General features: G+C 33.0%; 1 protein-coding gene across 1 annotated transcript; it reads left to right on the top strand.

Moving 5' to 3' along the window:
* The first annotated feature begins 437 nt into the window (after positions 1-437).
* On the top strand, positions 438-20733 carry LOC126772328 (transferrin). The gene is made up of 14 exons (XM_050492650.1): positions 438-564; positions 885-987; positions 5449-5588; positions 10802-10920; positions 12654-12813; positions 13918-14075; positions 14320-14524; positions 15675-15837; positions 16573-16699; positions 17325-17509; positions 18134-18297; positions 19869-19964; positions 20231-20493; positions 20586-20733. The coding sequence occupies exons 1-14, from the start codon at positions 498-500 to the stop codon at positions 20676-20678; spliced, it is 2043 nt and encodes a 680-aa protein (XP_050348607.1). The 5' UTR covers positions 438-497; the 3' UTR covers positions 20679-20733.
* The last annotated feature ends 11 nt before the right edge of the window (positions 20734-20744 follow it).

The following is a 20744-nucleotide window of genomic DNA, read 5'->3' as shown; positions in this document are numbered from 1 at the left end:
TTAAACTCAATAATTTTGATTACAATGTGCGATTTAAGATTTTTTGGTCTTAAGTTTGACTCCACAATATTTTTTAATGATTACCATGAGTCAACTCTTCAAGATATTTTCTTTATTATTTTATAAGCCAAAATTTTTTTTAAAATATATTTGTTTAATAAAACGTTAAACGGTAAATTCTTAATAATCATATTTCTTATTATATAGTGCTTATTAGTTTTGAAAATATACATATACATGTATGAAATAAATAACATGTTATCAAAAAATATGTTCTTAACAAATGATGCCCTACAAAAACTATTCTCAAAATACATATGACTGCTATGTAACACAATTTTAACTGGTAGTAGTATTTTACCAATCTAAAGCTATTGTTCGCCACATTAAAAAATAATCAAAACAAGATATCCCAAGCAACCGAATGAATATATAAAAGAAATCGTAGAATAAACGTCCAGTCGTGTTAACATACGCGCGTGGTCGAACGCCTGACCATGACTTTGAAATTTTTATTAGTTTTGATAGCTCTGACTTTTGTTAATGTCAACTGCAAATCTCCATGTATGTTTTGATTATTTTGTTTTTTTTTTTTTTTGTTATCTTGTCTTTATAATAATAGTTTATTGTGATAAGCACGTCGTGGTATTTAATCATTTGATTCGGTATTAACATACTGTTTAAAAATAAACCAACATTTTCAGTGTTGCTAAATTAAAAAATTGGTTTATTGCATTTGGTAAATGTTTTAAAATTATGTTATATTATAGCTTTACCACCAGTACTAATTAATATTTTGTATACTAAAATATTAGTTATTTCTTCAAATTAGAATTAATATTTTACTTGTTCTATGTATATTTGATGACCATTGCCATTTTTAGACAAAATATGCGTTCCGACGCAACACTTGAAGGCCTGCGAGGCGATGCTTGAAGTCCCTACAAAGAGCAAGGCTGTCTTGGAATGCATACCAGCAAGAGATAGGTAGGATTTTATTAGAACTTTTAATCAGTTATTTAATTTTTCGAGTTATTTATAATAAAATAATAATTGTGAATATTAAAATTTATAAGATGGCGTTTACATCTTTTTCCCGCCATTTTGTAACATTAGTTTCTTTCAAAAATATTTTATATGTATTATTTGAGTCCAAAACATTGAAATCGATGTGAAAAATTACGTAATTTAATCATTTTATTTCTTCAATGGACCAGACTTGGAAAGATCACATATACAAATAAACGTAACCTTTGCTATCTTATTTTGTATAAGTAGAGTAGATAAATAAACAAAATATTTTATTAATACAAATTTAATTATTAAGTACGCTGTTCAACATTTTCTTACTATCGATAAACTAATTTTATAAATGCGATATTAACTCTGTGTGTGACCTCATTATAACTTAACCACTGAACCGATCGTAATGAAATTTAACATGGAGTTGGAATCAATATGTGAAAAATATTTTTTTTTTACTAGCTTCCCCTTCGATTTTACGCTCGTTAATTTTTAATTAATTAACGGAATAATATAAAATCATGAAACCTAACATATTAAGGGACGCAAAACAACGCTTTTTATATTATCCCGAGGGAAACTCGAAAAATCCTTATATAGGTTTTATTGATACAAAAGGTCTAATTAGATACCATATAGGTACGTAAACTTTAATACCTTATTATTTTTAACAAACTCGGTAGGGTTTATTGAATATAAATATAATAATCAAATTATTAACTTACTTGTTATATTAGTATTATATACTTGTAATTTTTACCCATTTTGAATATTAACTCGGACACACAGACAAAAATATAATATAGATAGTTGTTATTGTAACTTGTAAATAATATGGTTAATATTACAAATTAAAAACGATACTGAAATTTAATTACGAATAACATTTTGTACATTAGCGAGGGAGAGACGAGAGACATACCGGAATATCTCGAGACCCAGTTGAGAGACGAAAGCAATTTATCAAAGTGACATTTATTGGGTACTCACTAACTATGTTACCTTCAAGATTTGACAAGCGCAAATTCATTCGCTATCCATTAGTCATGTTCAAAAATTTTTCTTTTTATATAATATAATTTTATTATTGTAATTTATTTCGAAGTGCTTGCCTATTTTAGTACAAAAGTAAAAAGATAATTTATTAATATATTTCTGGTATTAGTACAATTTTAATTTTATACGTTTTTTCAAAAAATAAACGACATAAAGGACGATTGCATGCATCTAAATCGTGTAAAAAATTTATATAAACACATGAATTCAATTTAAATTAATAACTATAATATAGGTTTAAACTAAAAGGATATTTTGATATATAATAATAAAATAGTTAATTACTCTAATTATATTATATTTATATATATATTAACAAAAATAATAAAAAAACACATAATAGAAAAATAAACATTAACTAATAGATTAGCCTACGATATAAAAGTTACTTTCAGTTTAAAAAATAACAATAAAATGGAACAATAGACATTGTCGCCACGAATACTCGTATGCCATCTATTCAAGTATTTACGTGCTCAGAATTTTGGAATAGCAACACGTACAAGTCATTTTACTGAAGTATAACCTCTATTTTCATAGGAGTAAGAACCATAATTTATGTCGTTTACAAAATTCATACGTAATATATTCCCATATCTTACAATAGTGGTCGAAATATATCCAACTTCATCTCAGGATTTGCCCTTATGAGGCCTCCGAATGTTTTTATCAAGAAAATTGAAATTTGAAGTCTTTGATTAGTCAGAAATCCGTAACTTCCTAATTTGCAAATGGGTAATATATTTGAAATGCAAAATCAGACTGAGAAAAATTATACTGAAATGGTGTATTGTAAAATATGAAAAATATTAGAAATGGCAAAAAAATCTGAATTCAAACTATATAATATAAATTGAATTACTGTTGATAGGATTATAAGCAAGATTAGCTGGATACATAGATACGTAAAGTAATTCTATCGCCAAACAATATACAGCAGTGTTTCTGTTTTGAGGTTAGAGAGCCATTTTAATCAAATTCAATCAAAACGTTGGTACGTTGACGGTGCGTTGACAACGAATGGTTTTTTTGGTTGGCGTGAACACCAATCACTTGCAATGTGCTGGTTGCTGTTTCAAAATAAAAATAAAATTTCTTTCTACAAATAAAAATATTATATATCTGCATAAAATTTCGGTACAAGTCCCAACTCAAATAAAAATCAAAAGTTATGTCTTTGTACATCAACATTAATTGAACGTTGTTTTCGCAGTTTATTGGAGAGAGAAATCATTCAATTTGAGAGGCCTGATTCAATTTGATCATTTACGCGTCCGTTCCCCAATTTAACTAAATTGGATAATACGACCCCAATACGACTTATTTCTCACTGAAGCTCATTGGCTCAAGCTAGGCATAAATGATTTTATCATATTATTCTGGACCCTTTATAATTCGACCTATATATATTTATTAAAAACTTCATTTAAAAAAAAAATACTAACATATTGTTTTTTTTAATTTTTTTTTTTTTTTTTTATATTCGCCGGGAGGGCAAATGACTCTACTCCACCTGATAGTAAGTGGTAGTAGAGTCCAAACGCGACGACGGCCAGTACAGACGGGAAAAACGTTCTGCACTAGCCGCCTTCGCCTTGCCGGCCCGCAAGATGCCTCTTCACGCCTCGTTTGAAGGAACCCGGGTTGTAAGAGGAGGGGAACACGTGAGCTGGTAAGGAATTCCATTTTTTGGAAGTGCGACAAAGAAAGGAGTTGCCAAATTTCTTTGTTCGCGATGGAATTGATGTCACAGTTAGGCGGTGACATCGAGAACCAGCTCGCGTGGACTTAAGAAGGAAGGGGGAAGCGGGAATTAGAGAGAATAATTCCTCAGAGCACTCGCCGTGATACAGTCGATAGAAAGCGCTCAGTGCTGCTATCTCACGACGCAATTGTAAAGGTTCAAGGGTGTTTGTGACCTTTACGTCGCCAATAATGCGTACGGCACGTCGCTGCAACCGGTCCAAGGCCTCAAGTAGGTACTTAGCGGAGCCATCCCAAAGGTGCGAGCAATATTCCACGCAAGACCGTACCCGTGTTTTGTACAGCAAGCACAGTTGTTGTGGCGTGAAAAATCGCCGCACCTTGTTCAGAACTCCGAGTTTCCGTGAAGCTGTTTTTATAACAGCCTCGATGTAATCCCTTGGACTAAGGTCGCAGCGAACGTCAATCCCCAGCATGGCGATTTTGCTTTGCATCACCAGCGGAGTACCACAGAGGGAGGGAAGAGGGGAAAATGTTGACTTTTTCGCCGTGAGAGCGCATACCTGTGTTTTCTTGGCATTAAACTCAACAAGATTATCAGAGCCCCATTTGGCGATGAGCTCTAACGTCCTATCGATTTCAATGACAAGATTCTCCCGCCTCTCCTCAGTTTCCGCCCGCCCAGCCACTGCGCGTCCGTGGTATCCACCATGCACTGTACTATCGTCTGCATAGCAATGTATGTTCCCAAGGGAGAGCATATCATTGATATGCAAAAGAAAGAGTGTAGGAGATAGCACAGATCCCTGGGGGACCCCAGCATTCACTACATAGAATTGTGAAGCGCAACCATCTACTAAAACACGAAGGCTACGCTTGTGTAGGAAGCTGGCAATCCAGGTGCATAGCTGAGCAGCCAGACCATATGCCGGTAGCTTGGAGAGAAGATTTCTGTGCCAGACCCTGTCGAAAGCCTTGGAGATATCGAGGCTGACAGCCAACGATTCTCCATGCTTGTCGATAGCTTCACCCCAGAGGTGTGTTACGTACGCTAGAAGATCACCTGTGGACCGTTTTGGTCGAAACCCGTATTGACGATCATTAATTAAAGAGTGATCTTCTAGGTAATGGATCAGTTGGTTGTTTAAAATCCGTTCCATCACCTTACAAAGTACTGAGGTGATAGCTATTGGCCGATAATTTGCCGGGTCAGATCGATCCCCTTTTTTGGGAACCGCTTGCACATTAGCTCTTCTCCAAGCCTCCGGCACACTTCCCGAAGAGAGAGAAAGTTGGAACAGGCGCGTTAACACAGGAGACAGCTCCGCTGCGCACTTCTTCAGCACTATGGCTGGTATTCCATCGGGACCGCTAGCTTTCCGTACATCAAGTGATTGCAGCTCCGCACGCACATCACGTTGCCTGATTTTGATGTCAGGCATCGTATGGCCACATGCAGGTATTGTAGGTGGCAGTGCACTACAATCATCGATGACGGAATTGTCGGCAAAGAGTTTAGCCAGGAGATCAGCTTGCTCTTGCGTTTGTGTTTTTTTGTTTTTTTTAATAGAAAATATGAATATTTCTTCTGAAATTCGACCGACCTTGCTGTGTTTTTAAAAAAAATGTATTTAGTCCTGTTAATATATTTACTTCCCTACTTAGGGTAGAATGTCTAACATTCGTTCAACAACGTCAGGCGGATCTAGTGCCGGTAGACCCGGAAGATATGTACATGGCTTCGAAAATACCAAACCAGGACTTCGTCGTCTTCCAAGAGTACAGGACTGATGACGAGCCCGATGGTAAGTAAATTTAATATATTTATTGCAATGTTAAAAATATTCAAAAGTCAAATATCTTTATTCAATATAGAAACGTTACACTTACTTATTGATTGTCATAAATCTACTACCGGTTCGGCAATAAACACCTTAGACCTGAGAAGAACCGGCGAAAGAAACTGAGCGGGTTATATATATATATATATATATATATATATATATATATATATATATATATATATATATATATATATATATGGCCATCTGGAGGCGATCGTTTCATTCCTAATGTGTGCAATCATCTAATAAGTCATTTATACTAAATGGCGGGTCACCAGACACCACCGTCTGAAGCAATGTCAGTTAACCTGTTTTTAAAAAGCGATGTTCACGGGTTCCTTTCTCATTCCGATATCTTAGTATTACATAAGAGAGAAAGCTGATAATGTCTGGTAATGTATCACCAATCTGACCTCTAGGGTTACTGAGGGAAAATGCCAATCACTCCGTACTAAAACAAATTATTTGTCAAATCTGGTCGCTAAACAATAGGAAACTAGTAGGATAATGACTATGATAATGTAGGATAATTGATATTGAGATAATTAAATAACAGAAAAATTTACGTCCCTAATTATCCTATAAACGTTGCTTAGCAGCTGTTTAATTAAACACTGATTTCTCTCTTTTTGTCATTCTTGATTTGACATTTGAAAGAAGAAGACACAGAATTGTTTAAAATATCACTGGCTAAATAACGCGTATAAGCAAGACAGTTAAATACAAATGGCTGAATATGTACTGGAATTATTGTTGAACTTTGAACACCAATTATAGGGGCACGCAAGTGTTAACAATACCAACTTACAAAATGTTTGCTGCAACTAACAATTTCATAATTTTTATTTTTACCTCTACCTCTACGGGATTTGGATCCCAGAACCTCGGCTTCTGCAGCCTTAAACTATAGCCGCTAGAACAACGAGACACACAAAGTTACTTTAATCAAACAATAAAAGTGTAACACACACATTTTATTAAATATTTAAAACATTCTAAGAAACATCGAGCCGAAATTGAAAAACTATATACATTCAAGACGTTAGGTACGTTTTGTGCGTCATTGACCACACATAGTTTTGAAAGTAATCAAACATGAAGAAACTTAGCTAGACAAATTCGTATGCGCGAGGTACCTTTAATGAGATATACGATACTTGGAGCGAGACGGGACATTCTTGGAAACTTGTTTGACAAATAGATTGGAATAAATTTAATATAACTCCGGCACACTGGCTTTTAACTCATTCATTTCATATTTCAAACGCGATAACACGACATGCTCACAAACTATCTTTAACTTTTACTATTTTTAAAAAAATATTAATTCATTATTTTTCACATATTTCATTATTTAACAGCTGCGAATCTGTTATATGTATATTAACTTGCACAACGTGATATAAATCATGTACACTGTAATGATATTCAAAACAATAAAGGCAAGGCAGGCATTATGTCGAGGTTAAATATTCTTTATCCCGAAAAATGGGTAGCAAAAGGTTACCAAGATTTCTCTCTCTCTATCGAAATTCACGGTACATGTAAAACAAACTTTTTTGTATTTGTAATATTTAACAACTTTAATAATAAAGATTACAAAAAGGCACTATCACAGCTTAATTTCGTTTCAAAATTATGTATATGTAAATGTTTTAGATTGAACGTGAAATTGTTATTTCAACTTTTAGATTAGAGACATTCTGTAGAAGGTCAAAACACTTGAAACACATTACTAATCAACAACAACAACTTTCGACTATACATCAAGTTACCTAATTTTAATAAACGAGAGAAAGTATAAACAATCTTATTTTTCTTATCATTTAATTACGTTTCATCTAACATTTCGTACAGTTTTATACAATGTTTGATAAAAAATTATAAAAATTTAATATTAAATATTTAAAGACATTCGTTTCATTTAGCATAAACTCTTTAAATAATGATGTACTTATTATCTATGAATATATATAGCGTTTTTATTTGTTGTTAATGTTTGGTTTTATTATTTCTTAAATTTATAATTTATTTATATAATATCAACAATTCAAAGATTACTTATATTAATATATAAAACTTATCTACACATATGATTATGGCTTCATGGTCCAAAACAAGTTGAATATTCATGTCTCGCAAATGTTGTTCACAAACACAGAACATTCTAATGGCATACATAAGGCATTAGAATTCTAACCACGCTAGATAAAGAGATAGGATCGAATCACCCTCCCACCCTCAGAGGTACAATAACCAGACAGAAATTTCTCCGAAAACAGTCTAATATCTTTTAAGTATATTTATTTTAATATTCGATGTATTTTTTATTCGTAAAACAGGACTAGCATTACGAATATTTGATATCGCATGACATGTTAATAATACCTTTAGTTATCTATAGACTTTTACAAGTACTTATGAATCGTCAAGCGCTACCACTGAATGTCACCTATACGCGCTAGGTCAAGGTTCTACAACATAAACAAACGCCAACGTGCAATTAATTTGACACAATCTCTTCATAAAGCTTGGATCCAAGCGGTACAACATTTAAGATATTTTTAACGATAACGATACATGTTTATTTTATTTTTTTTATTAATTTTCATTTCACTTTCATCGTAATTTGACATGATAGTGTAATAAGATTTATCAATAGCTTATTCTCAAAAATGACAAAAAAATCGGCGACATTCAGACCGCAATTTTTTTACGAAACCGTAACAAATATGTAAGCCTAGAATATTAATTCTTGACCAATTGACATGACATGAATGACATGGTGTCACTTCAATGACAAAGCCGTTTATTTGTCTTTACTCCTGAGGTTGGAATAGGTTGAAGTTGCTGACACAAAATAATTGTTTGATTCACTGATGCATTACATATATGTTACTTAATACTTACACGTAAAAGAATAATAAGTTTATATATTATTATTATTTAATCGAATTTCAACCGAATCCATTTCAACACATCACAATATGTAAGTATTTATATCCTTATCAAAGTACTTAGTAGAGACTGATCAGATAATTTCAGTTAAACATCGACTTAAGATTGAAATATAGTGTTTGAAATACTTGTTTGTATTAAATAATTCACAAAAAAAAACTAAAAAACTTTTGAAAGATTAATTTAAAATAACGATGAGCTTGTTAACATAATTTATAACATATTACATAACTTAGATTTAAACGTACGGACATACATTACACATGTATTTACACACATGTGTGTGCCTGAAATGTATTCAAATACAAAAATATCAATGAATAAATTGTGGAGATGGAGAATCCAAAAAATAATTTCAATTGTACGTAAAATAATATACGAAATATATAACGTCCTTGATCGTACAGTTGGGAAAGCGTAGGCATGTTAAAGGTTTGTCGATTGGTCAAAAGGGTTACATTGTTCCAGGGATCAGAGTACCTAAATATTGAGTTATAATTCTAATATCATGTTGTGCTTCTATTGATTTACCGTCTTATTTTCTATGGAACACATAATTAAGTATTTACTTACCTATCGTAGGTTCATTCACGAGTAGTTCGTTTACCATCGATCTATCGTCTTTATTCATTACTTATTCAACAATTTCTCATATTAAAGCGTTTTTATACATTGCTTGTACTTTAGAGTCATCCGTTTGTCTGTATTATTTTACAATAAAATAATTCCTATTTAGCCCCTGATTTGATAAACGCTCATTAATATAATGATTGTATATATAAATGAAGTCTTAAATAAGATCTTCAATTCTAAAGTACTTATTTGTCTCAAGCGTCTTGTATTTAGAAGTTTTATTTAATTTATTGAAGAGATACCAAAAGGCCTCTTAATAACGTTGCCAACCTTTATTGTCTCCATTTAAGACAAAGGCGTTCAATGGAATTGTTCAAAGAAATGTGGCTTTTCAAAAGTTATATTTATGAACAGGAATGTTGTTATCTGTTTTGTTCAAAATATTGGAAAAGGCATTGTATATTTTCAGTAAGGATTTTAAAAAACGCAAGTGAATCGTTTAAATATAATTTATTAATCAAGGAGAATCGAAAGGAATTATTTTATAATTGAAGTGTGTATTCACTATCACACAAATAAAATATACAATTTTACTGGTGGTAGAGCTTCGCGCAAGGTCGTCTGGGTCCGTACTATCCACTCATAAGATATTCTACCGCAAAACAGCAATTCTTGTTATTGTTGTGTTCCGGTTTGAAGGGTAAGTGAGCCAGTGTAATTACAAGCACAAGGGACATAACATCTTAGTTCCCAAGGTTGGTGGCGCGTTGGTGATGTAAGCGATGGTTAACATTTCTTACAATGCCAATGTCTATGGGCATTGGTGACCACTTACCATCATTAAAAATACAACAACTTAAGTCGTTTGAATTGACTCTAAATTTAATTTTTAGCTTATTATGAACTTGTGAGAAGAAGAGGTTTTTATGTATCAACCAGGATTTATCAATCGAAAGTATTTAATTTTACTTTTGGAGTTCGTCTTCACTATTACACAAAGAAAATATATATCGACTTAAGTCGTCAACGTGAAATTTTGAAATTATACTTTAAGTAGTACTAAAAGCCGAGATGGCCTAGTGGTTAGAACGCGTGAATCTAAACCGACGATCGTGGGTTCAAACCCGGGCAAGCACCACTGTATTTTCATGTGCTTAATTTGTGATTATAATTCATCTTGTGCTTGACGGTGAAGGAAAACATCGTGAGGAAACCTGCATGTGTCTAATTTCATTTGCCAATGTGAAATTATGCCACATGTGTATTCTACCAACACGCATCGATGGACGCAGCGTGGTGGAATAAGCTGCAAACCTTCTCTTCAAAAGGGAGAGGAAGCCTTAGCCCAGCTGTGGGACATTAACAGGCTGTTACTGTACTTACTGTACTTTAAGTAGAAATAAAGTTAATACATATTTTAGAGACTTATCTATTCTGATTCTGAATAATCTGCTCTTGTTTGTCAAAATCTAATTACAAAATTATTCAGACAAGACAAATGAGCAGAATTTAAAGTGTTTTATACCAAATTAGTTTTACAGTAGAACATAATTCTTACCTGAAATGTCTTCAAATATTCAGAAATTATTTTTAATTAAGAAATTTTCAAATATTATCAAACATCACGTTTTCTTTTCTTATAGCGGAGTTTCGATATGAAGCGGTCATAGTTGTCCACAAGGATATCCCGATCAACAACCTCGACCAACTTAAGGGTTTGAAGTCTTGCCACACAGGAGTCAACAGAAATGTTGGGTACAAGGTAGCGTTTTTTTTGTATTTAATTCAAAATATATTGTATTTATTAAAAGAATACGTTTTATCTAGTCATACTTTAACATTAATCACATCTAGTTAATAGTTAATTTTGTATTCTCTTAATAATTATATACATGCAAACTTAATTTACATGCGTATGTTTATAAATTCTGAATAGGTGATACGATTATTGAACGTAAAAAGACAAAGAGAAAACTTTTACCACCCAAATATTTCAAATGAGTAAATTTGGGTTTTGTTATACTTCAACCACAGCAGATCCTTCAAAAGGACCGAGTAACAAAACTATTTCAATTACAAGTTCGAAACCTACTTCCTATACATCCTACGAACTTATGTTATTTGGCAAATATTGGAATTGAAGCGAACTAGCCGAAAGTAAATTTGACTTGTGAAGTTAACAATTAATCCTTTAATAATTTAATACTTTCGCAATTAATGTTTAGTAATTGTATTTCAGTAAATCAAAAATTAAGCAATTTATCAGAAACGATATAAACATATCGATTTAAGATGAAATATTTCAAATTCTCAAGAAATTTAATTTTTTTTTTTTTTTTTATAGAATAGGAAGGTGGACGAGCATATGGGCCACCTGATGGTAAGTGGTCACCAAACGCCCTTAGACATTGGCATTCTAAGAAATGTCAACCATCGCTTATAGCCAATGCGCCACCAACCTTGGGAACTAAGATTTTATGTCCCTTGTGCCTGTAATTACACTGGCTCACTCACCCTTCAAACCGGAACACAACAATATCAAGTACTGCTGTTTTATGGTAGAATATCTGATGAGTGGGTGGTACCTACCCAGACGAGCTTGCACAAAGCCCTACCACCAGTAATATAAGACTTAGAGCGTATCTACTTAGAAATAAAAATAAAGACAGATAAATTTAATTTAGATAATAGAATAAAGCGACGTCAACTTTTGGAATATTAGACGAATGAGATTCCATTTGGTACTAAAAGGCATATAATAAAAAAGGAATAGGATTATAATAACAATTTTACAATGAGACACACATTTATTGATGCGCTTTGGGGTATATACCAACTCGTATGCCGTGACGGCAAACGATATGACGCTCCCTTATGGTCTAATGCTTCGCTATGCCATAATGAATAAACATTTTATTTACAAAACTCTTTATTTTTATTTATAATAAAGAAACCGTTTTTTAATTATAGATTATTTCATACAGCCATTCATTTCGATTTTTCATATATATATTTCCCCACAAATTACTTTATTCTGTGATGGTATATTAACAAACTTTACATTTCAAGAATGGATATAACTACTAGTGAATAGGAATTCACTAATTAAACAAAACTATAAACTAATGTATCTCGTATATTTTTATGTGATTTTGTATACAGTCCTATAAATCCCTTCCATTTATTTGGTGTTTATCATAAAAGGAGCGGAATGAAACATATAATTAGAAGTGCCCTAGGTGTCCAGAAAGTATTTACAAAAGAAAACATCTCGGTGGCGGAATTCCTTTGATCTTAGTACAGGAATGAATCTTTTTACAAGCAATTTGAAGTAATTTACGTTCTTTTGATCATGTTATACTGATTCAGAATGAACAAAAACAAATTTAAAAAATTTATGTTATTAATAATTTAAAACATAAACGAAATCAAATTTTCGTTACAATAATTGTCTGTCAGTGTAACCTAGCACAACTGTAATGGTCATTTTTATAGATACCCCTAACAATGCTCATGAAGCGATCAGTCTTTCCCAAAATGACTGATCGCACTATTTCACCAAAAGAGAACGAACTTCGCGCCTTGTCGACGTTCTTCAAAAAATCTTGCATCGTCGGCAAATGGTCACCAGATCCTAAAACGAATTCTGCTTGGAGTAAGTTAAAAATATATTTTGGAATTTTAATATTTTTATATAAAATTTGTATTTATTTCTATTAACTTCTTAAATGTTTCTTTAAAATACAAAATAGTTCTTTTGTATCAAATATTTCATCTCGTTAAGAATTCGGACGTATAACTAACTTTTTAAGTCCTAATATTACTATTGCTTTCGTAAAATGAATAAATAAAAATAGATCGTTAACATTATAAAAACTTTCATAAAGACCAAAATTTTAAAATTCGAGAAATCCACGTTCAATAAAAAAAGTGGAATAAACCTAAAAATTAATTACATTTTTCGTAACTGAGTAACAAGAACGATTATTTCCAAATATTCGACGTAATTTATACTTTACCCGGTTCTCTAAACCTGAAAACTTTTATCGTACTTACTGCTTTCGATCAAGTTTATTCGAGATATAAAACCAGTAACCTTAACAAGGCAACAGCTTGCTCACAGAAATCATTACTTTGAAGACTTTAGGAACTTGAATAATGACGAAACAATAAACCATTTAAAGTTTTAAATATAACTATCAGATTCAGCTCTAAAGTTTAATAGACATTTTACTTCAATCTCTAAATAAATTAAAAAGTTTAAGCCTTATTAAAACCAAGTAAATTAAAACAAGGCAAAGCGAGTGAATGAGAAAAGTAGAAATAAAATAGAAATACTTGGCATAGTATAACGAGTAACGTTACGGTAATTTAAAATTTAAACTAAGCACGGTTATTTTTTACATAACATATTAGTATGAACAACATTTATTAAACAATTATATTTGAAGCCATGTAGAGAGACATATATTTTTCCATCACATACTGTTAGCTAAGCTACCGAAATACCTCACGCATACTAAAAACAACTTTAAGAACATCTTTATAGTTAACTGAAAACATTAATTTTATTATCATAAGTCGTCGCTACTAACGAATCTGATTCAATGCCAATAATAGTTTGAGTACCGTTATTATAAAATATAATTTCATTCGAAAAAAATATTATTATTTTGTACAGTTTTTTGAATAGTATTACTTTTTTTTATATTTAGATATTTTTATAAAAAAAAATTTTCACTGAAGTCTATAATTACAGAGGGTCAATATAACCAATTGTGTGCTATGTGCGAGCACACAGACAAATGCGATTATCCTGATAACTTCAGTGGCTATGAAGGAGCTTTGAGATGTCTGGCTCATAACGGCGGTGAAGTAGCCTTTACTAAGGTCATCTATGTGCGCAAGTTCTTTGGGGTAAGAATTATTATATAAACTTATTTATTATATAAGTTCTAACGCGTGTAATTAAAAATGTGAAGGTTTTCGTTTTGCTTACTCATTTCTATTCAATTAATTTCCTTTATCATGAAAACGTAAGTTATTAACTCCGAATACTTTCGTGTTAAATTTAATTAACTAATCTATGTAATTCTGCTAAGCCTAATAAACTAAAACTAGCTAAATAAATAAATGTATAACTTCTTTTATCTAACATCAGCTCCCAGTTGGCACTATTCCAGCCAACCAGACATCAGAGAACCCTGACGAGTTCGCATATCTATGCGTGGACGGTTCTAAGGTACCAGTAAGGGAAAAGGCATGCTCATGGGCTGCCAGGCCTTGGCAGGGACTGCTGGGACACAACGATGTGTTGGCAAAGTTATCGCCTTTGAGGGAAAAGATTAAGCAATTGGCTGATGCTGGTGAGTTCATATGGCCTTGCAACGTAACATCTTAGTTCCCAAGGTTGGTGGCGCATTGGCGATGTAAGGGATGGTTAATGTTTCTTACAGTGCCGATATCTGTAGTGGGCGGTAGTGACCATTAAGGCCTCTGCCTCGAATTTTGCGGGCAGCGGGGCGGCGGCGGCGGCGGCGCGGCAGCGGAGCGGGCAACGCATACCTGTTCTCCAAACTAGCGGGCAGATCGCGCGGCACTATAGCGGTGTAGTGTTGTGTTCGTGGTTGTGTTGTCGAGATATTTGTTTTTATTCGCGAACGAAATGTCTGAAAAACGGCGACATCTTTTTGATTCAAATTTATTCCTAACGCTCGATTTATTGTGGGCAAAAGAAGAAGTGGATCCCTACTATAGGGCAAGGAAAATAAATGGCGAGTTTTATCGAAATTATGAAGAACAGAGACAAAATCCCGACAAATTCTACGACTAATAATTGGTTAATTATTCTTCTATTTTTATGGTTCACATCTTTGCTGTTCCATATGGGTGTCCTCTCAAAGATTGCCGAAATAATTAGCTCTTGCACGTCCGAAGACATTTTGATACGTCACAAAAAAAATGTACAACACTATACCTACAATGCAGACGCGCAACGCGGGCGGTCACCGCTTGACTGGAGTGCACCGCTCGTTGCCCGCCCCCGCGCCGCTCCTGCACCGCTGTATTCGAGGGCCGGTCCATTTGATTATACGCGTAAGATCCTGCCGCTCCCGCGCCGCCGCCGCCGCCGCCCCGCTGCCCGCGAGATTCGAGGCAGAGGCCTGACACTCAGGATGTGCCCGTCCCGTATACACATATTATAAAAAAAATATATTATTATAGCTCATTCTTTGAGGCGTATAGGGCAATTTACATTTGAAAGGCTTTTCAATTAAATTAAATATTATACTTAAGAAGAAATCTTCTTACCTTCAAAATAGTTCTTTTTTTAAAATAACATAAAAAGCCGCAGTTATATATTATATATAGATCATATTTTCGCTTATTGCGAATACATGTTTAATAATAATACGTCAGTTTATGTCCATTCTTCGTCTCATTCCTACCTACGATTGCAATTGTCACATCAAGCATCACAATTCGTGACTTCTACATTTTACGGTTTATTTCTAGGTGCTAGCTCCCAGCCAGAATGGTTCACGAAAGTATTAGGACTATCCGATAAAATACATCACGTAGCCGACAACATCCCCATCAAACCGGTGGATTACTTAACGAAGGCAAACTACACGGAAGTTATAGAGAGAGGTCATGGACCTCCTGAACCGGTAGTCAGGTGAATGCGAACTTACATTGTAATTACGTCAAAGATATAGCAGACGTTTGAAAGGTCAACACCATTAATATTATTTATCTGTCTGCAAGAGAACAGGTTTTCGTAAAAGTTACGTCACAAATGTTTGCTTACGTATTCTGCAAATTTTGTACTCATTTGTATTTACTACCGGCTTTTTACCCTAAGATTAATAGGTATGTTTTGTTCACTGGCCTTTTAATTTTTTGAATTTCTTAAATACTAGTTAATAACTAAATAACTTTCTCATTGCGTCTTTACATGACAAAGGAAAATTCTCCTCTAATTCGTAAGTCTTTATGTCTTATAATTTAAGCTGTCCGTCAGAATATTAATATGTACATTAAAATTATTTTAAATATCAACTTTCAAAGGCGTAGTAAGTAATTACGCCTTTTCAAATTAAAATGTTATTCCCAAGAAAAGGCTTACTTTGTATATAATAATAATAATAAATTTATTTATTATCTCCAAAGACAATAATGTTTACATTTTTTTAATATATATATATATATATATATATATATATATATATATATATATATATATATATATATATATATATATATATACACACCGTTATATGTGGGAGACAGGAGCCCAAACTAGTTTCCCTGTACTAAGGGTACGTACCATATAAGTCTCATGAAAATATAACATACATATATAAAATCATTGCCATTCTTCATGAACATTGTAACTGAAGTTTGTTATCAGGTTGTGCGTAACATCCAACGTTGCTCTGGCAAAGTGCCGTTCGATGTCCGTATTTGCCTTCAGTCGAGACATTCGTCCAAAACTCGACTGTGTCCAAGAATCATCAGAGGACGGTTGTCTTAAAAGTGTGAGTATGATTATATCATTTGTAAAACCTATTGGATAATAGTTACCTACTAAATAAATATAGCTTTTGTAAGGAAAATGTGTTATTTCAATAAATTCTTAACATTTAATTAGCTTCTTCATTAAATATTGACCAGGTAACCGGTACCTATTCAGATGGTATTTAGAAATCCATAAAAAATATATTGCTTACTGATTGATTTTTGGATTGTTTACTTTTGTGTATTAACATCTCGTAAAGAATAAAAAAAAACTTTTTATCGAAAATATACTTATTATTTTATAATTGGTTGTTATTGTTATAAACCAAAAATTAGCACTTGAGAATAACTGGCATCGTTTAGCGTTTTTATCGGATTTTCTTAACTCTGATTTATTTTATTTCTTTAGATTAGGTATATATTATATACAGTAACAGCCTGTAAATGTCCCACTACTGGGCTAAGGCCTCGTCTCCCTTTTTGAGGAGAAGGTTTAGAGCTTATTCCACCACGCTGCTCCAATGCGGGTTGGTAGAATACACAAGTGACATATATATTATACAGATCGTTCGTAATTAATAAACAAGAGTATGAAATAAAACTCATAAATACATAACAGTAATACTTATATAATATAATCCTAAGGTTCAAGATAACGGATCCGATTTAGCAGCAGTTGATGATATGAGGGTCGCTTCGGCCTCTAAGAAATACAATCTCCATCCCGTATTCCACGAAGTGTACGGAGAAGCGAAGCTTCCGAACTATGCCGTGGCAGTCGTGAAGAAAAATTCACCGTTTAATAACATCGACGATTTGCGTGGAAAACTGTAAGTATTGGCTTTTTTCGAAGGAACCTCATCTCGATTCGAATACTCGGCAATAATATTTCATAACGCACATCTCACGCCTTTTTTATGTTCTTATTCGATCATCATTTATTATCTCCAAATCCAAGTCATTTTACGTAAACGGATTTTCTTTCAAATAAATTAAACTTAAGCTAATTACGTTTCTCTCATTTCTATAAGATTAATAGTTTTTACTAAAACTGAATAGAAAAAATTCATATATTTTTTTTTTTTTATAGAATAGGAAGGCGGACGAGCATATGGGCCACCTGATGGTAAGTGGTCACCAACGCTCTTAGACATTAGCATTGTAAGAAATGTCAACCATCACTTACATATCCAATGCGCCACCAACCTTGGGAACTAAGATTTTATGTCCCTTGTGCCTGTAATTACACTGGCTCACTCACCCTTCAAACCGGAACACAACAATATCAAGTATTGCTGTTTTGCGGTAGAATATCTGATGAGTGGGTGGTACCTACCCAGACGAGCTTGCACAAAGCCCTACCACCAGTGATATATATGACATCTATCCGCGAAGTTTTCTATAACCAATTTTAGCGTTTCTCCTACAGAGTATTGATATTTATTGTTTTTCAGTTCCTGTCACAATTCATTCGGTACATTCAGCGGACTCATTGCACCACTGTACTATCTTATAAACAAAAATAAAATATCGTCGGACAACTGTGTGAAGAACTTTGGTGATTTCTTCGCAGGATCATGCCTGCCTGGTGTTGATAAAGCGGAACACAATCCACGAGGTTTGTTTGTTGGAAATTTATCCAAATAATATTATCAATAGATTGTTTGTAATTATGGATGGAATAGATCTTTGTTACTCTTTCACGCAAAAACCACATAATGGATATGGACGAAAGATAGCTTATGCCCTGACTTAACACATAGACTATATCTAACCCCTCCCCCCACACCTCGTACGCGAGCGTATCCGCAGGCGAAACTAGTAATTTAATAATCAAATCAAAAACATAAATGTGATATATGCCGTGGTTGTTGACTTCAACGACAAAAGAAGTGAGTTCTAAATGGGTGCAAAGTTAAATGATCAGTCCTGAAATTTATTTATAACAACATAAAATATTTTACAACAATTTAAAATATTTTTCCTTCTTATAACTTAGGATAATATATTGAAACCTAAGGTCTGGCTAGTTCTCATATACAAATTATTATTAAGGACGTACTAAAACAGTTATGGAAGAGCCCTATGTTCGATAGCTACTTTCTACCAGCAAGCCAAATTTTCGGAAGAATAAAATAAGAACTTACTGCTAGAACTTGCGAAGGCTATAATATAAAGTCATTGATAAAAATGACGGTTTTAATATCATAACCGTTCGAGGTGAATGAATATGAAATTGGAAGCACATATGTATCTCGCAAGTCTTAATATATGAGCCAAATTAGACATGTTTATGTGAAATAGTTTTTTAGTTATGAGGGGGTCAAAGTGGCACCAAATGGTTCGTGTAAATAGCACACGGTGCTGCTCGCCAGTTCTGTTAGCTTGAACTTGGCTTGAAGAGAAGTGTTTTTGAAAAGTTGCATTGTCAGGTGTAAATTATTATAGAAAAAATGATAATTATAACATCAGAACAGCCTTTTCTATAATAAAAGAATATTCAATGGCATTCAGCAAAGTAAAATTCATTCATTCATTGAGTCATGTTTTCAGTAATAATATATGTTATATATCGTGTAATGTATTATAACATTTTAGAATCTTGATTACTTGCGCCAAAATTTAAAATAACTTGACCCGGTTGCGAAGGTACTTTTTTTTACCGTCACGGTAGTATACAGTAGTACTCTTGGCGCTAGCGATAGCTCGTTAAGACGGAAAAGGGTACCGCTGGTTTTTTAGTGGATACTCCGATGTTAGGGGCGCGCTCGACGCCTTGGACACCAACGAGCCCCACATACTCTCTTTTCCCGTGGGGATAACGCGTAAAGCGTTTTTCCAGTGGTACAAAAAACAACATTAATTAACAAAATTATGTTCTCATGATATCATTAAAAAAAATTATTTTAATTCGAAACAAAACAAAGAAATTATTTGATGTATGTCTTATTTCTGGGGAATAACGTTACAAAAAAAAAGTATCGGTAAAATTTGAAACTCTATAATTACACAGTACGTATATAAATAAGATATATCTTAAAAATTTTTTTTTTATAAAATCTGCCTTATTTAATAATATTAAATACCAACTGTATTTTACAATTTATAAACAGATGTACTTTTGAAAAAATAAATCATTTCTTCTACTTGCAATCTAATAGAATTCAAATATTATTAAATTTGTTATAGGTGAAGATGTGTCCAAAATGAAGAAACAATGTACAGGAAGCAACAGTGCTTGGAAATGCCTTCAAGAAGATAAGGGCGATGTAGCTTTTGTCTCAAGTGAGTAAATGTATGGCTTCCATGTATAAGAATTTGTTATGTATGTATAATTCCAATTTTTTTTAATATCTATATGGAAATACCCACTTGGCTTGAATTGAAATAGAAAAAATATATCAATTTTTTTTTATTGAATATAATGTACAGCTTAACTAAAACAGAAACTCAGTATCAGGGGTGGGATGTATAAAATTAAAGTTAGCATTCAACTGATTGAAATCCGACATTGATTATGAAATGGTTTAAATTTCGTTTAATATTTTCAGGTGCCGACCTATCAAACTTTGACTCTGCTCAGTATGAATTACTTTGCCTTAACCGAGATAATGGTGGAAGAGATAACCTTGCCAACTTTGCTACTTGTAATATTGCTTTGGCTCCATCAAGGACATGGCTGTCTGCTAAAGAGTTCCTATCTGATGTCTCTATAGCTCATACGCCATTGAGCTTGGCGCAGTTACTCGACACTAGGACTGATTTGTTCAACATTTATGGAGAATTTCTCAAGAATAACAATGTTATTTTTAATGTAAGTAATGCAAATAAACTGAAAATATGCCTTACTGACAAATTCAGTTTTTTAAAACAATCAAACAACTAATTATATGTTGTATATTTTAGAATGCTGCCAGGGGATTGGCTACAACGGAGAAAATTGACTTTGAAAAATTCAAAAGTATCCATGACGTGATAAATACTTGCGGAGTTGCATAAAAATAGATAAATAAGACTTTATTTGCAAGGAAAAAAGACTGTAAAAATGTATGATGATATAATATA

Source organism: Nymphalis io, chromosome 12, assembly GCF_905147045.1.
Source record: "Nymphalis io chromosome 12, ilAglIoxx1.1, whole genome shotgun sequence".
Lineage (NCBI taxonomy): Eukaryota > Metazoa > Arthropoda > Insecta > Lepidoptera > Nymphalidae > Nymphalis > Nymphalis io.
Note: the sequence above shows the minus strand (reverse complement) of the source record. Positions and strands in the feature narration are given on the sequence as shown.